The sequence below is a fragment of the Anabas testudineus genome, chromosome 10 (assembly GCF_900324465.2).
Source record: "Anabas testudineus chromosome 10, fAnaTes1.2, whole genome shotgun sequence".
Lineage (NCBI taxonomy): Eukaryota > Metazoa > Chordata > Actinopteri > Anabantiformes > Anabantidae > Anabas > Anabas testudineus.
The window spans coordinates 8,935,601-8,950,069 of record NC_046619.1 but is presented as its reverse complement, the minus strand read 5'-3'; the positions used below and the strand labels follow the sequence as shown (position 1 = coordinate 8,950,069).

At 42.4% G+C, this 14,469-nt stretch overlaps 1 protein-coding gene across 4 annotated transcripts in view; it reads left to right on the top strand.

The window, feature by feature from the left end:
- The first annotated feature begins 234 nt into the window (after window positions 1-234).
- Window positions 235-14,469, top strand: part of gria3b (glutamate receptor, ionotropic, AMPA 3b) — a 73,673-nt gene continuing 59,438 nt past the window's right edge. For all 4 annotated transcript variants that reach the window (XR_003298696.1, XM_026357809.1, XM_026357808.1 and 1 more), the window contains exons 1-2: window positions 235-436; window positions 903-1,061. Coding sequence is in view for 3 of the 4 variants with exons in the window: in XM_026357809.1 (XP_026213594.1) it covers window positions 358-436; window positions 903-1,061 (238 nt within the window). In the remaining variant the exon portion in view is untranslated. The remainder of the gene's footprint in view (window positions 437-902; window positions 1,062-14,469) is intronic.

Genomic DNA, 14,469 nt, shown 5'->3' with positions numbered 1-14,469 from the left:
GAGGCTTTTTAATTTAACGTCAGATCAAGTTTGACCAACAGTGGCCCGCGCCGCCACTGGTCCAATCGGAGTTCAGATCTGCTCCTTCTCCCTCCACACCCACACACACACACACCGGCCCACCCCTCCTCCCCTTTCCTCTCCCTCGCCCTCTCTCTCTCTCTTTCTCGCTCTCTCTCTCTCTCTTAGTTGCAAAAAATGCTCTGCAGCTGGGCTGCACCTCAATGAACCTAATTGGTGCACTGCGAGCGACCATCATCTATCCACTGGATTTCCATCGTGCCCGGCTTCCATCCAGAACATATGAATTTGCTTAGACAGACCCTTTTGAGGAGTTGAACAGATAGGTCGGCGAAAATGGCACAGCGCGTGGTTTTGTTTCTTCTGTGGCTCTTTGACAGATCATCCGCAGGATTTCCAAATCAAATCAATATTGGTAAGTGTTTTTCTTTGTCAAACCGTCCAAACTGTGGTTTGTTAGGACGCATCAAAAGCAAATAGAGCAATTTTATAACGGCGAGATGTGCACGGAGCGCGGAGCTCTGCGCAATGATAGAGACTAACTTGATTTTGCATATGCTGCAAGATTAAAGCCGCTGATTCTTGAAAACTAGATGAAAGCTCCAGCTCCAGCTCCAGCTAGAGCTGAGTGTGTCATCGTAATCATTGCCTGAAAATAAGTGGAGTGTATAATTAGGAGGACGGGAGGCGGTGAGCTCGATGTGAAGAGTTATAGACGCGCAGTGGTCGGAGATGTGAGATAGTTATTGTGCAAAATAAGGATTAACCTCAGTTTCCATGACTGGGCAGCGTAGTTTTCTGTTCATGAATAAACTGGAGTTCAGATTTGAATGAATCAGTCTAGATGCGAGTGTCTGATCTTGGTTTTCATCTTTTTCTAGGGGGACTATTCATGCGTTCCACGGTGCAGGAGCACAGCGCGTTCAGGTTCGCTGTCCAACTGTACAACACCAACCAAAACACCACTGAAAAGCCTTTTCACCTCAACTACAACGTCGACAACCTGGAGTCGTCCAACAGCTTTTCAGTGACCCATGCGTGTAAGTGGGCTTCTCCTTCACTCGCGTCCACATTCGCACCACTTCTGTCCATGCAGACTTATTTATGTCAAACTGTGGATCTCATGAAGCTACAGCTCCATACAGGGCACACAGGTCATCTCACTTTATTCTGCTCCATTCAGTCTCAATGGGAATGACAGGGGCATTCAAACAGACAGTAACACAGTGTGCTGCAGTACCCATATTTCCTCCTCAGTGTTCTGGTGTTTTGGAAAAACATATAGAAATTGATTACACCTTTACAAAATCTTTAAAAATAAAAAGCCATTTGCTCTTTTGGCCACATGCTTTACATTACGCATGCTGGCCTTGACAAGAAAATGCAGCCAGTTCCACAAACCTCAAGACTCAGAGTTTCTATCATGTGATATGGAACAAGACATTTAAATTTCATTACATAAATGGTGTCGGAGTTCAAGATGAAAACATATAACTTAATATCATATAGAGTCTTGTTATTTTTTCCCCCCACATGCCGGGACGTTCATCCGATGATGCACTGAGCCACTTTGATTTGTGGCTGAGCCAAGAACGAACTTCCATTCTCTATAGCCCCTGTGGCTGCAGTAACATGAAATCAGCAGAAACCGTGTAGACAAAAGGCAAAGAAGGAGTGGAGAGTGCTTTATTGTGATGTCATTTTAAATGATGGCTTCAGCTTTGCTGAATGGCCGGCTCCCGAGACACATAGCCGTGTGTGACCGGGGTGGTTCAGTTCATCTAACCCCTGTGTGGCATGGTCATAATAGCCCCTCTGACTCTACGTGTGCCCGAACGTCTCCGCCTGCTCCGTCCTCTGACTCCCCCTGTGTTACAGAGCATCTCACCCAGCATTGCAGAGTCAGCTCATTAGCACCCAGCCCTCATAGCACCTCACCGTGCTGTCATTGGGTGAAAGGGGGAAAAAATCCATAGCTCCCCAACAAACAGCAGCAAATGAGTTGGGCTCAGACCTGCAGAAGAGGTGGGTCTGAGCAGCGAGGGAGATGAAACAGTGTCATATCACAGGCAGCAGAGCTGCAAGTGCCCTAACGAAGGCATCCATAAGAAACAATAAACAAATAAGAGGGAATAAATAATAGATAGTGCTCTGCAATTTCATGCATGTTGAAGAGGAAAGGAAACACAGGAGAAAATGCTTGATATCAGAATCTAATTAAATTCAGGGGCAGACAGAGCTTTAGTGAGAGGAAAGGGGCTCCTGTGGGAGCCATGGCCCCGTTTCTTGTTTCTTGCTGCCATGCCTTAGCATCTCCATCAAGAGCAGTGTCTCAGGACAGCCTTCAACCTCAACTTTAGATACAAGAAAACTATTAACCTTTAATGAGGCTTAAAATGGAAGGATCAGATATACACAGGCAATTGTCCGACGTCTTTATAATGTTTGGTGAGAGCATCTCTGTGCATTTTAATAATCTGCTCAACTTGGGGGGTTTTTCGTCTGCTGCACTTCAGAGAAAGCAATTTAATACCTCACACTCTAAAAGTCCTCTATTTTCCTTTATTTAGTTGTAAAATAATGAATTAACGTTGAGCAAAGACTGCTATTAAAACAGTCTAAGATGCAGTTTCTGATTTGTGTAATGAGTGCCCTGAGACACTCGTCAGGCTGAGCTCGCAAACAGCTCATGCTGAGCTCACAACAGTCCACGAGCATCTCGGATTGTCTCTACCAACGCAGTGAACAAAACAGAGATGACGGTTATTAAATATCACTTATCTGCTGACTTTCAGGCCTTTGAGGCTTTGCCTGCAGTGATTGAAGACCTCCTGTGTTCGGAATTGTACATTTGTCAGCGTTGTTGTTTGTTCTGCAAGCTGTCAAATTTATTTAGTGGACATTTAAATTGCCTTTGTCATCAATAGCCCCATGTGGATGAGTCAGATCTTTGTCAGCAATAGCACACACATCCTTATGATCGGACAATCTGAAATAAGATTTTACAAAAGTGGCATTTATGCGGGTTTGGGGAGTAAATCTATTTTAAGGCAAACTTTAGTGCTTTGATAAAGATGAGATCTGGCTACCCTAGGCCTCACTGAGTTGTTGAATTGACAGCTTTTTTTATTTATTTATGTTTGGTTCGGGCTCTCGCTCCTTGCAGCTGATGTTCTTCTACTGTTCTGTGTATTCTTTCTTTACTCTGGGACAGACGGTGCCAAAGCCCTCTGCTCCGACTCATCAGTTAGATTTCTTCCCCTTATTTGCCGTGCATCATTTAAAAGTAATTAAAATTCGACTTGCTGGAGTTTGTTCTGCTTTTTACAGCTAAAATAGGCAAATCCTTAGGTATAATGAAGGCGCAGTCTTGTGTCAGAACAGTTTCTTTCAAGTCAGTTTAAAGCCTTGTGCTATTAATTGAATTAGTGACCAGCAGCAAAACAATATGTGGCTTCAGTCGTCCTTAAGACTCAGCTTTGTATTGCAGGGGGATGGTCTGTGCTTTGGTGGCGAGGCTGCTGTTGCTTTGAAGTGACATCAGAAATTTTGAAATGTGTAATTACCAGTGCAAGGTCCATAATAGCTGTGGAAGCCAGGGGTCTAGGTACTGTATGCTCACACAGAGGATACAGGAGTAGTTCAAAGCTAAGGGTACCCGTTTGAAAAAAGCAGAGCAGACAGCATTAATGTTCCCGATGGTCACAGCTAGCCAACTTAATGACACCGTCAACCTTTTCCCTCCTTCCTTCTTCTTCTTCCTTTTCTGCGGCTTCTGCTTCTTCTTCTTCTTCTGCTTCTTTTTTTTCTCTACCTGAGGCAAAAAAAAATAGCATCAAGCCCCCGCCTGGCTCTTCTTGCCATGCTATTTATTAGATTACTCGCCTTGATTCCTGTTAAAGGCAAATTTTGCAATGCTTGACTTTTGAATCTCATCTCCCTATTCCCCATTCCTCATTCTGTCATTAAGCTAATGGTCTGTGTCCCCTCTGCCAGACTTTTTACACATGTCTACCCCTCTTTTATTGAATCCTCCAGGTCCTTAAACCCTGGCAGTATCAGACGCTTCTTTGGCTTCACCGTTCAGCCACCTTCTCCGGTTGCTGTTAGCTACTGTAGACAAAATTGCCTTGCTCCAACAGTGTGGAAAAGAGTGCAGGAAACAAAAACAAAAATATTTGTGGTTGAATTTGTGCATACAAGAACCAAAAAGAAAGGAGGACGAGAGACGAGCAGTGGGAGATGCCATAGGTCTTCTTATGAATGGAGAATAGATGAAGTTAAAGGGGTAGTTCAGTCCTTTGAGCCTTTATTACCCTGTTTATGAGAGTTGAGAAGATGGATGCCACTATATCACTGTCTTGTCTGTGGGGTAAATATGCCACTGGAAGCAGTAATGGGAGGACTGGAACAAGTAGCAAACCGCTAGTTACTGTATGTAAGGCTCTAGCTATATATTTATAAACATGAGGGTGTTATCAATCTTGTCTCATAACTCTTTTTCCTCTTGGCAGTAATGTGAAGACCTGTATTAAAATGGCAAACTATTCCTTTAACACAGCTTCAGTGGCAAACTGTAGTAATGTGCAGGAAAGTGAATTAGCCTACATCATTTGTATGCTGCAGTCGGACTTTGTTTCACTGCATGTAATGAAGGATGATCTACGGTGATAATATGTGAGCCATGTCGTTGTGGGTACAGTATCGGGATGAGAGTGTGCATGGTGAAAAATTTAGATGGTAGCATTTAATTTAGGAAACTTGAGAAGATGCTTGTTTTTATGTGAATCCGAGATACAGTAGTAACGTCACTGATGAGGATGATTGTCAACATTCACAGTCTAATTTTTGTCCCGACACAACAAGCGTCTACTTCACTGACCTTTTACGCCCACCCAGAGTGCTAGCTCTGCACACGTTGTCCAGAAAACACCGACAGCCTCTATTCACTGGTGGTCTACACTGTGACTGAGCACATGTGGCAAACAGCATATGCTGTGAAGCATAGACGAAGGGGCCCTTACTGATTCTGTGCTGGTGTTGTCGTGTCTAGCTTTTAGGGCTGTTTTTTGGTGTTGGTGGAAGGTGAACGTATGGTAAACAAAGTCAGACAGAGACATGTTTTTGCAGCACATGGCCTGACAGAGACATGCTATGGTTGAGAGAGGCTCCTTAGGTGATTGTAGTAGTGGCACATTTCTCGTCCTTGCAAGCTGTAACTCAGCTTGAAAGGTGTGACTAGGGAAACGTAGCAGGAGAAGCTGGGCAAGAGAGGGAGAACTGAGTAGGGGTGGCTGTAGAGATGGAGACTCCAGCTAGAAAATACAGGAAGGATAAAGAAGAATTTGATTAAAGAATATTTTAGAGGTTGCTTATCTTTGTATGTGTGTGTGTGTGTGTGTGAGAGAGAGAGAGACATAGAATTCTCCAGGCTATGGGGGTTGTACCGGGACATGCCATCACAGTCCAGCTGTGTTGAAGGCACAGATGGAGATTTGTTTATGGACATGCAGACATGTACATATGCATGCATGTGTGTGCACATATGCACAAAGCCACACACACACACACACATTGTAGGCACATGCAGACAAATAGACAGACTCTTCACATTTGTTACTGAGTAAATCCCACTGTTTTGCACTAAAGCTCCCAAGACAGTCTTCATTGTTCATCTAAAGAAAAGGTCATGGCAAAAATATTGCTATCCCAGCCTGTGTCTTTTTGTGCTAACGCAGTTTCATTTTTGAAATAAATGCAGGGTAGGATTTATGTGCGAGGGGGAAAAAAAAAAAGAAAAAAAAACATGTATCAGGTTTATTTCATAAGCACAATGACAGAGCAAAATCCTCCGAGAGAAACATGAGCCATAGTACAGTAACGTAATGCTGTGATTTTGAGGCCAGCACGCCAGGCGGTCTCAGGGGCCCCGCTGAGGTGGCTGGATGTGGGTCTCAGTCAGATGAGTGACACAGTACAGTAATGCCTCTGGATGAGGTTATATGCCGTGGGAATCGCAAGGCCTCTGAGAGGAGAGTAGGACGACAGTTCAGACAGCAAGTGATGAAGCAGAGAAAGGGTAATAAGTTTTTGTCGTGTTATAATCGGACTTTTTCCCCCTCACAGTTTAAAAATGTTACGACAGGCTCTGCAGTAATTGTTCCAACATTACCAACTTGCTTGCTGAAATTTAGTACAGATCATATACCAATAATGATATATAATTCTATATATTTATTGACTATGTTTATAAGAATCTGGTATGATTAGTGTCACTGTTAACTTTTTGTTATGGCCACATACTGTAAAAGAGGTAGGTTGATAGATCCATGTATTCAAAGCAATCAGTCTTATAAGTAGATAAGCAGAAAGACAAATGTTTAATCAAAGTGAATACCTTAGGTACAATCCATTTAAGGTCTACATGTACACAGTGAGGACACATGCAAAATATAATTTTAAAACCACGCACTGCAAACTCATATAAGGCTGGAAAAAGGCCAAATCTCCAAAGGGAACATTATTTTGACCTAATTTTCTGGCCATGAGATGTCCTCCGCTGTATTTTTATTTCTTTCTTTTTTTAAGCCAGGCACATAGCTAAAGCTGTAATGAGATTCAGAATGGAAAACATAGAAGACACTCCAAGGCAGATTCAACACAATGAATTTTTAATTAGATTATCAAAAGATCCTCTTAAACCCAACCTGAGGAGAAGTGTTGCTGTCGGAGTCTTATTTGTCTTGGAATCAATGAAACTGGCAGATGTTGTTTGATAAAACAACAGCTTTCCTCCCTTGTTGCAGCAGTGGCTTCGGATCTCCATATATCTTTCGCAAACACTGGGGAGTATAAAAAAGTGTGGGGACAGAGTTTGGATTTGGCAGATTAGTATATCATATCATAAATACACACTGGTACTTTCTCTATCCTTGATAGATATCAATCTTTTGATGTTTGTTCAGACGTACTGCGGGGATGCTGGGGCTCTTTAAATTTCCTATTAATTTCCTTTATCAATTTTCTTGTCTAAATGTGATGAATTCTGAGCAAGAAAAGGGATTAAGGTGAAATGGTTATAGATGGACTGTCATGGCAACCTGAAGATATAATCACCTCACATCCCACTCTTATTTCAGACAGACAGCAACACTGAATGACTGTATATAGTTATTATGTGTTAACATGATGACTGATGCTTTTTATATAATGTATATAATAGAATTTTGGCTGCTTTAAACGTTTCAGGGGACATATGGGACTACTCATAGAGCTTTAACACTTTTGTTGACAATAAAAGTCCCACATCTATAAAACAATTTATGCCACAGTTAAACAATAGAAACCCTGATGTTACCATTAACCATGAACTTAAATTTAAACTTAGATTTAAGAATAATTTGTAGTATACTAACCCATATGTGAGCTTTATGGCAAAGCCATGAATGCAAAGGCATAGATCAAGCCCCCTTTTTTGTCAGCAGATATGTTGCAACATGAGAACCCCATCTACGCACTGCACATCTGTTAACCACTTTTCAAATAATAAGGTGGTTTCAGAACCATAAGTCAACAGTGACAGGCCAAGTCTGCGTTCCCTTAGTGAAGATGATATCAGTGCTGCGTTGTGATGAACAAGAGAAGCTGGCTGACCATATAAAAAAAGAAAAACAGCGATAAACATGAGGGACAACACAGGTGGAGGCTCACAAAATCTTACTGGTGCATTAAACACATTCACTGCTGTGCTCTGTGCAAGGAAAAACAGTTTGTGATAAGAACAAAAAGCTTGTACATGTGGCGCATTTGGAGTGAAATAAACAGAGGGCAAGCTGCTATTGTGAACTATCCATCTTAGGTGCATCTTGGACGTGTCTGCCAGGAGCCCAGCTCCATGTGATGGCTGCTTTCCATTTTGTTTCTCAATGAGCAAAAACCCTTTCAAAAAGAGTGGGGCATGCTGTTTAGATTATTTTTCATTTCAAAAATTTCATTTACTCTTATGCACCAGTTCTGAAAAGGCAGGAATGGCATTTGTTAAGATGAAGGAGAAGAAAGGAAGAGAATGTTCAAAGCTTGTCGCTTCTAAAGATCTCATTGCAGTCAGCATTTATTTTACTTCTCTTCTTCCTCTCTGTCCTTCTCATTTCTATCTCTCCCCCTCTTTATATATATTTATGTCTCCCACAAAGCCCATTACCACTATGTTCCCGCAGCCGTTGCAGTCACACTCAGCTAGCTATTGGCCATTCACTAGACTCCCCTACAATACCTATAATCACTGAATCAGTAATCCCCTACTTGAGCTGGAATAGCACATCCGCATCATGCCACTGAAAGTTGCTGCACAGTTCTGGCTCCACTGGGTCCAAAAGAAAAACAGGGAAGTCTAAAGTCTTCTTGAATAAGAGCTACTGACTGCATTGTCCTACCCAAGGTCATACAGCTTATGAGAGAAAAAAAAAAAAAAACACTTGAGTCTTTTATTATTTCTCTAGAACCAAGACAAAAGCATTAATTGGCATCTACAGTATGTGCTCTCTAATCTTGTTGGTCCTCTCGGACTGCTTTATCAGCTGTTTTGTTGCTTTGTTTTACTGGGCATGTGTGTGAAAAAGTGTAATTTCTGTGCAAAAGACAGTCAAAAATGAAGAGGACCTCAGGGTGGTGTTATGATGAATACAAAACACCAACAGGGAGTGTCACGATGTACTCTCCCCACTAGTAAATATTGGATCACAGTGCGACAGGGCTTCCAGCTTCCAGCTCCCCGTCTGCCGACTGAGCAGATTGATCCGCACGTTTCTGGCCTATTTCAAAAGAGGCAGTCGCTAGCAGAGCCCTGCCAAAGCTGCATATCTGTGCAGAAACAAGGGCTCCATCATAACTGATTGCTTGTGACAGTTCACAGTCGCCAGGCCACTGAAGCATCATAACCTTGTGAAACTAGTGTATGGGCACTCTAGCATACAGGCTAAAGGAGAGGAGGAAGAAAAAAAAAAAGATATTAGCATATTCCTTTGCAGAGATGCAAATAAGACATGCCATTCCATGAATATGCCTCTGTGGTTAATATTAAATACATCTTATGTAATGAAAGACATAATGCAGACTAACACCTCTAGAGACTGGGTTAATTTGGAGACAATTACCACAACTGTGATTGCAGCAGTAGATCGGGGACCTCAGCGATGTCAGTGCAGTGTCTGTTGATGTGTTGGAATAAACTGCCAATGACACTGAAACAAAAAAAAAAAAAATCTTGTAGCGCCTGTGGAGCAAAACCTAGCTATATATATATTTCTTTTTGTTCACTGATTCACATTGAATGCAGTTCAATAAAATCTGCATGAAGTAAAAAAGTGGAATGATGGCTTTTCGGTTGCAGGGGGGCTGTAAAACTCCACGTCCTCTCTCGCTCGTGTGCAGCTCGGATGTGGTAGCAATCGCCGTCCAGCGGTTTATTCAAACTCTCATTAAGAAGCTGCATTCACGAACAAGAAGAAATGCGACGTAGTGGTGTGATCTTACCATACATGCTTCTTATCACTGTTATCCTGTCCTCAGCGCTTACTATCCCCATGAGTGAGAATTAAGAGAATATGATGTGCTCGCTCAGCCGTGGCCCCTCCTCTGTTTCTCCCTCCAATGGTTAATTCAGAGAGTGCTGTTGTGTGGCTCTTGCCATTTCACACATGGCTACGTAAAACCTGTGGGCGGTTGCTCCCAGGCCGCTGTCCATGTTTGTGTGTCCATGCATGACTGTGTGATGAAATACTGAAGTGCTCTATCGTTGGCCATTGGGTAGCCACTGGCACGATTTCTGTCCCTTAATTTTATTTTTCCTGCCTTCTTTATCTTGGTGGCGTGGCTTTATTTTCTGCAGCGTGGCGTTTAGATCAGGAAGGCAACCCTCATCTGGACCCATGACAGCGCTAATCCATCGCAGCTGCAGAATGAAAAGGCCGTTTGGAGTGAATCCATTCCAAAGGCCTCAATGGAAAGCTTCTCTCAGATGCCGGTGCCCTTTGCAGCCCTGACAGTGCTAGAATATGATGAAAAAGGACTTGGGAGAGTTCAGTGGCTTAGCTATGTTTATATGAGAAGGGAGTAGCAGAGGAGAGAAGCCCAGTACTGAAGATGGAGAGATGAAGTGACCAACCACTGTGTTTGTGTATGTCTTACTGTGAATGTGTGTGTGTGATGTAAACTGGATACAGTAGCACAGTAGCTGAAACTTCCTTTTTCCTGTTTTCTTTACTGAACATGCAGAGTGTTCCAGCAGTAGATGTGAAGGTTTTATACGTCTCTGCACCTACTCAATAGCAGATCCACAATGGCTTTGAAGTGGACAGTAGCCAAACGTGGCATGGTGTCCAATTTAAAGTTAAGTTACCATAAAGCTACCTGTGCAATGTGTATGAGTGAGTGAAGTGATATAGCACCTTGATCTTCCTAATGTAAATGAACGGGGGGGATTGAATAACGTATCTTTCTTAAATATGTCAAGGGCAGAGGAGTCTCATCAGACTTGTCTTATGTTCTCCTGCTTTCTTCTTAAAGACTTTGTGCAGTGCATTTTCTTCCTGCCCATTTCCTCCTGATGCTGCTGCTGCTGCTATATGAGTCCAATCCCTAAGCTGTAAATGGATAGACTGTGGGTCTTTTATGCATAAAGAAGCTTATGTTTAGAAATTGTTCTCATGTGGCTGAAGTTTGTAAAAAGTCAGTGAACATTTTACTCCCAATTTCAGGGGTTTGTCTCAGAGTAAAGCTTTTTAGCCCCAGTATGCCCTGTAACCTATATGAGGTATTTATATATATACAGGTATATAGAAGACTGAGAAGTTTCCTGTCGTAAGATTTGCGTAGCATCTTCTTCTGTTTTTTTGTCACAATCCTCCAAAGTCTGTGATTAGCTCAAAATACAATTTAAATAATTTATATAGCACAATCTAAATCTGTCTCTAAATCAAGTTACTTTTATGTGTCCAGGTTTCGAAATAATCATTGACATTTATGATTTCACCCCAATAAAAAGAAGGTGAATAGAAAACATGTTGGTAAAATACCACTTATTTAAGCCTGGGTTGAGTTTCAGATGATCCATTAGCGATATTGATTAGTGTTACAGCTTCGCTAAAAATAGGTTCAACAAGGCAACTAGCAGTTTAAAAGAAAAGCCTGGGGCTGGTCAGCTTTTAATTTACTACTTAATTTTGGAGTGTGTTTTGTTTCAACCATCTTGTACAATGTGTCTTTGTCATACCATTTTAAAGTCTCAGACTTTAACTTGCAGGACATGGTGACCATATCGGACAAGGTATCGGACAGCTCCCAAATTACACTGAAATTTTTCTCATTGGTGTTGGTGCCCAGCATATATCCAGACAATGAAAGGTCCACTGAGAATAAAATGGAGCACATCTTTCCATCTAATGCAAGATAACTTCTTGCTCCCTTCTCGTCAAGTGACTGTATGAAGTGCCCTTAAAGTGAAGCCCCTTGCTGAGAATCTTTATTGGGTTTTTATGGGGAAATTTGCTTTAGAAAAGTAAGGTGAGTAAGGCATATTTCACAGGTTTGTCTGCCAGGGCCCTGTAATATATAGGCTTACAGCCCACTCACTGTCATAGCCCTCTGTTTCTCTCTCTCTCTCTCTTAGCTATCTCCAGCATTATCATTCAGAGACAGAGCACCATCTCAGCAAAGGCACTAATAAGATGAAAAGTGGCACTGGACTATACATACTTTACCAGGCCTGATTTGGCGCTGAGAAGGAGAGGGAATTCTTTAAGTGATGTCTTCAAGGTTAAACAACTAGTCCCATCTCCCGTTCTCATTGACTTATTCAATTATTCTGCACAGAAAGGCAAAGAACTGGGAGAGACTGGTGAGACGCTGTTTTAAAATTCAGCACTGTAATAAAGCAAATCCCCGAAGGGCTCGTCTTGGTTTGTCTCATCGCCATAGGATATGAATTGTGAAGTGTAATTTGTGATGGCAGCAAAGGCTTAGTTTGCATGTGCCGGAACGAGCGCTGTGAGAGTGGTCATCTCCTTCCAGTGACCCTTTGTGGCACACTGTTGGCTTTTAAGCCATTCATCAGACAAATCTGAAATCCCCCTAGAAGACAAAAACAATCAGTCAGGAAGCATTAATCACAGAGAGTTTGCACTCTAATTGGTGTATAGAAAAATTCAGGACTTCTTGCTAACCCTTCTTGCAGATGAGGATAAGAGAAGATGACAAATGCAAACTAGCAAGCAAGACTGTAGCACGGATAGGATTGATATACAGGACGAGAGGGCAGGAAAAACAAACTACTGTTCTGACATTGATGAATAAATATATACGCCTGCCAGACAAAGTTTACTCTGCTTCGTTTTTTCGATCATTCAAATGCGAACGGGAACAAGAGAGGTTTTCGGCCTGCCTGGTATTTCCCCTGCTGTGTGGAATTGGATTCAAAACATGTCAGTCAGGTGCAGTACTCAGCACCTGAAACATCACCGCAAATTTTTACCCAGGTGAGCCCAGTTCTCACGTCGACATGTCGGATAGTTTAGAGGCATCTTCTTAAACTAACTATAATCTCTTTGATGGGGGGGCTGAGAGTTTTCTTCTTCTGTCTTCTTTTCTTAAAGGCGGCTGTCACGGAGTCCTAAAGTAAACTGTTCTGTGATTCAGTAAAGCTAATCTGCCCTGTTTGTTGTGAAGGCAGAGCTTCGGACCGTTTGTGACGGCAACAGTTTGAATGTTTGCCGTTGTGGTCTGACACGTCAAACTCTGTCTCCCGCATTCCTTGTTGCAGCTCTCCTGGGCGCCCTGCCTTCTCTAACTCGTCACACTCCCAGCGCAGAGATGGTGATGAGCCTGTGTGCATTAGGACACATTGGCAAGACTTCAGCGACCGCCCGTCCTGATGCAGTCATAGCACAGTCCACACCCTCTTCATCCGTGATCCCCATGTTCTTTCTCATTTTGCACTCCATTCTCCTTCCTTGCTCCATATTCATCTACAAAGAAGAGCACGTTTTAGGCCCGCAGTGCTGATTGGGAGGATTAGTGGTGTGTGAGGGACTTTGTCACCAGCTTTCTGGGAAATCCAATTACAGAATATTATAAGCCTTACATGTTTCATACTGTGCTGAATCCTCCTTAAAAATGCATACAGCCATGCTCAAAGGGTCAGTGTTTAGCAGCTGTCCTCATTGTGTACTGTGCTGACATCCTCCTGAAGGTGAGAGAATGTTTGAAGGGATAAGTCCTGTAGCACTCCTCCTTTCTCTGCATTGCAGCAAATGGTGGATTATTTGTTCAGTGTGATGGGCCGGCATCTCGGAGCACGGCTATTGAGGTGAAGCAAGGTCCAAGGGTTTCATTCCGTTATCCACTTGCATAGATGGTCCTTAATTGCATCTGTCAAGGAAATGACATGCAGCGGAAAGAGGACATGCAAAGTGAGAGTTTTGCATGTATCGCTTGAGTCTTATCAAACTGATTTTCCCCAGAGTTACGCAGCAAACCATCCAATCTTGCAGCTGCCATCACAACACTCTTATCTGAACTTTTGAAATGGACATCTGAACAGCATTCTTGATCAAACGTCCTGCTCTTTTGCTATGCATACAGATTTTTTTAATTTTTTTGGTCAAACATAGGGCATTGCTATGATAATGAAGACATCAGCACATGTGCAGATCCTCTGTGACGTGCAGGTCTGTTTGACCTGCGCAGCGCTTTTGGCCCTGTCTGTTGCTGTGTTCAAACAAAAGCATGATGGTAAGACCTTGAAGGTGAAAATATCTGTCAGAAGGACAGAGCTGAGAGTCATTGACTCCCTTGGGGATTGCTCAGCAGCCACTCTCACAAGTACAGAACTATATCATCAAGATGGCAGGTGGACAGCAGAAGGAGCCGATGGTTGAAGGGCTGCAGAGAAAAACAAGACAGGAAAGAGAATAGATAATGAAGTCCAGCGATAGAGAAGTACGTGCCCGTAGGCAACATCTGACCTCAGTAACTCTACTGCCCGGGTCAGTGTCTCATCTTCAGTGCGCCATATACCTATTAATTAGCTGCAGTCAAACTTTCAATGTGTCATGAGTAGGATCAAAAGAGAATTTGGGGAATATTAATCATAATTATTACACACACCTAGTTTAACCATTCGTCTACCAACATGGTTTAATGCAGTCAGCCATACAAGCACTAACGCCAAGTACCTGTTTTTGGCGAATTGACTAAAGAAAACTGAGGCAGCAACAGATGTGTGGACATGTGAGCTACAATACCCAGAAACAATTGCCATGTTAATGTTGTTCATACATGCTTTCACTAATTCACAGCTTTGGTTAGAAAACTGTACATTATTGCATCATGCTAGCATAATGAAATGCTGAGGTTAAAATTAAATCAAAAAGTATACAATATGTGTTTTTAACA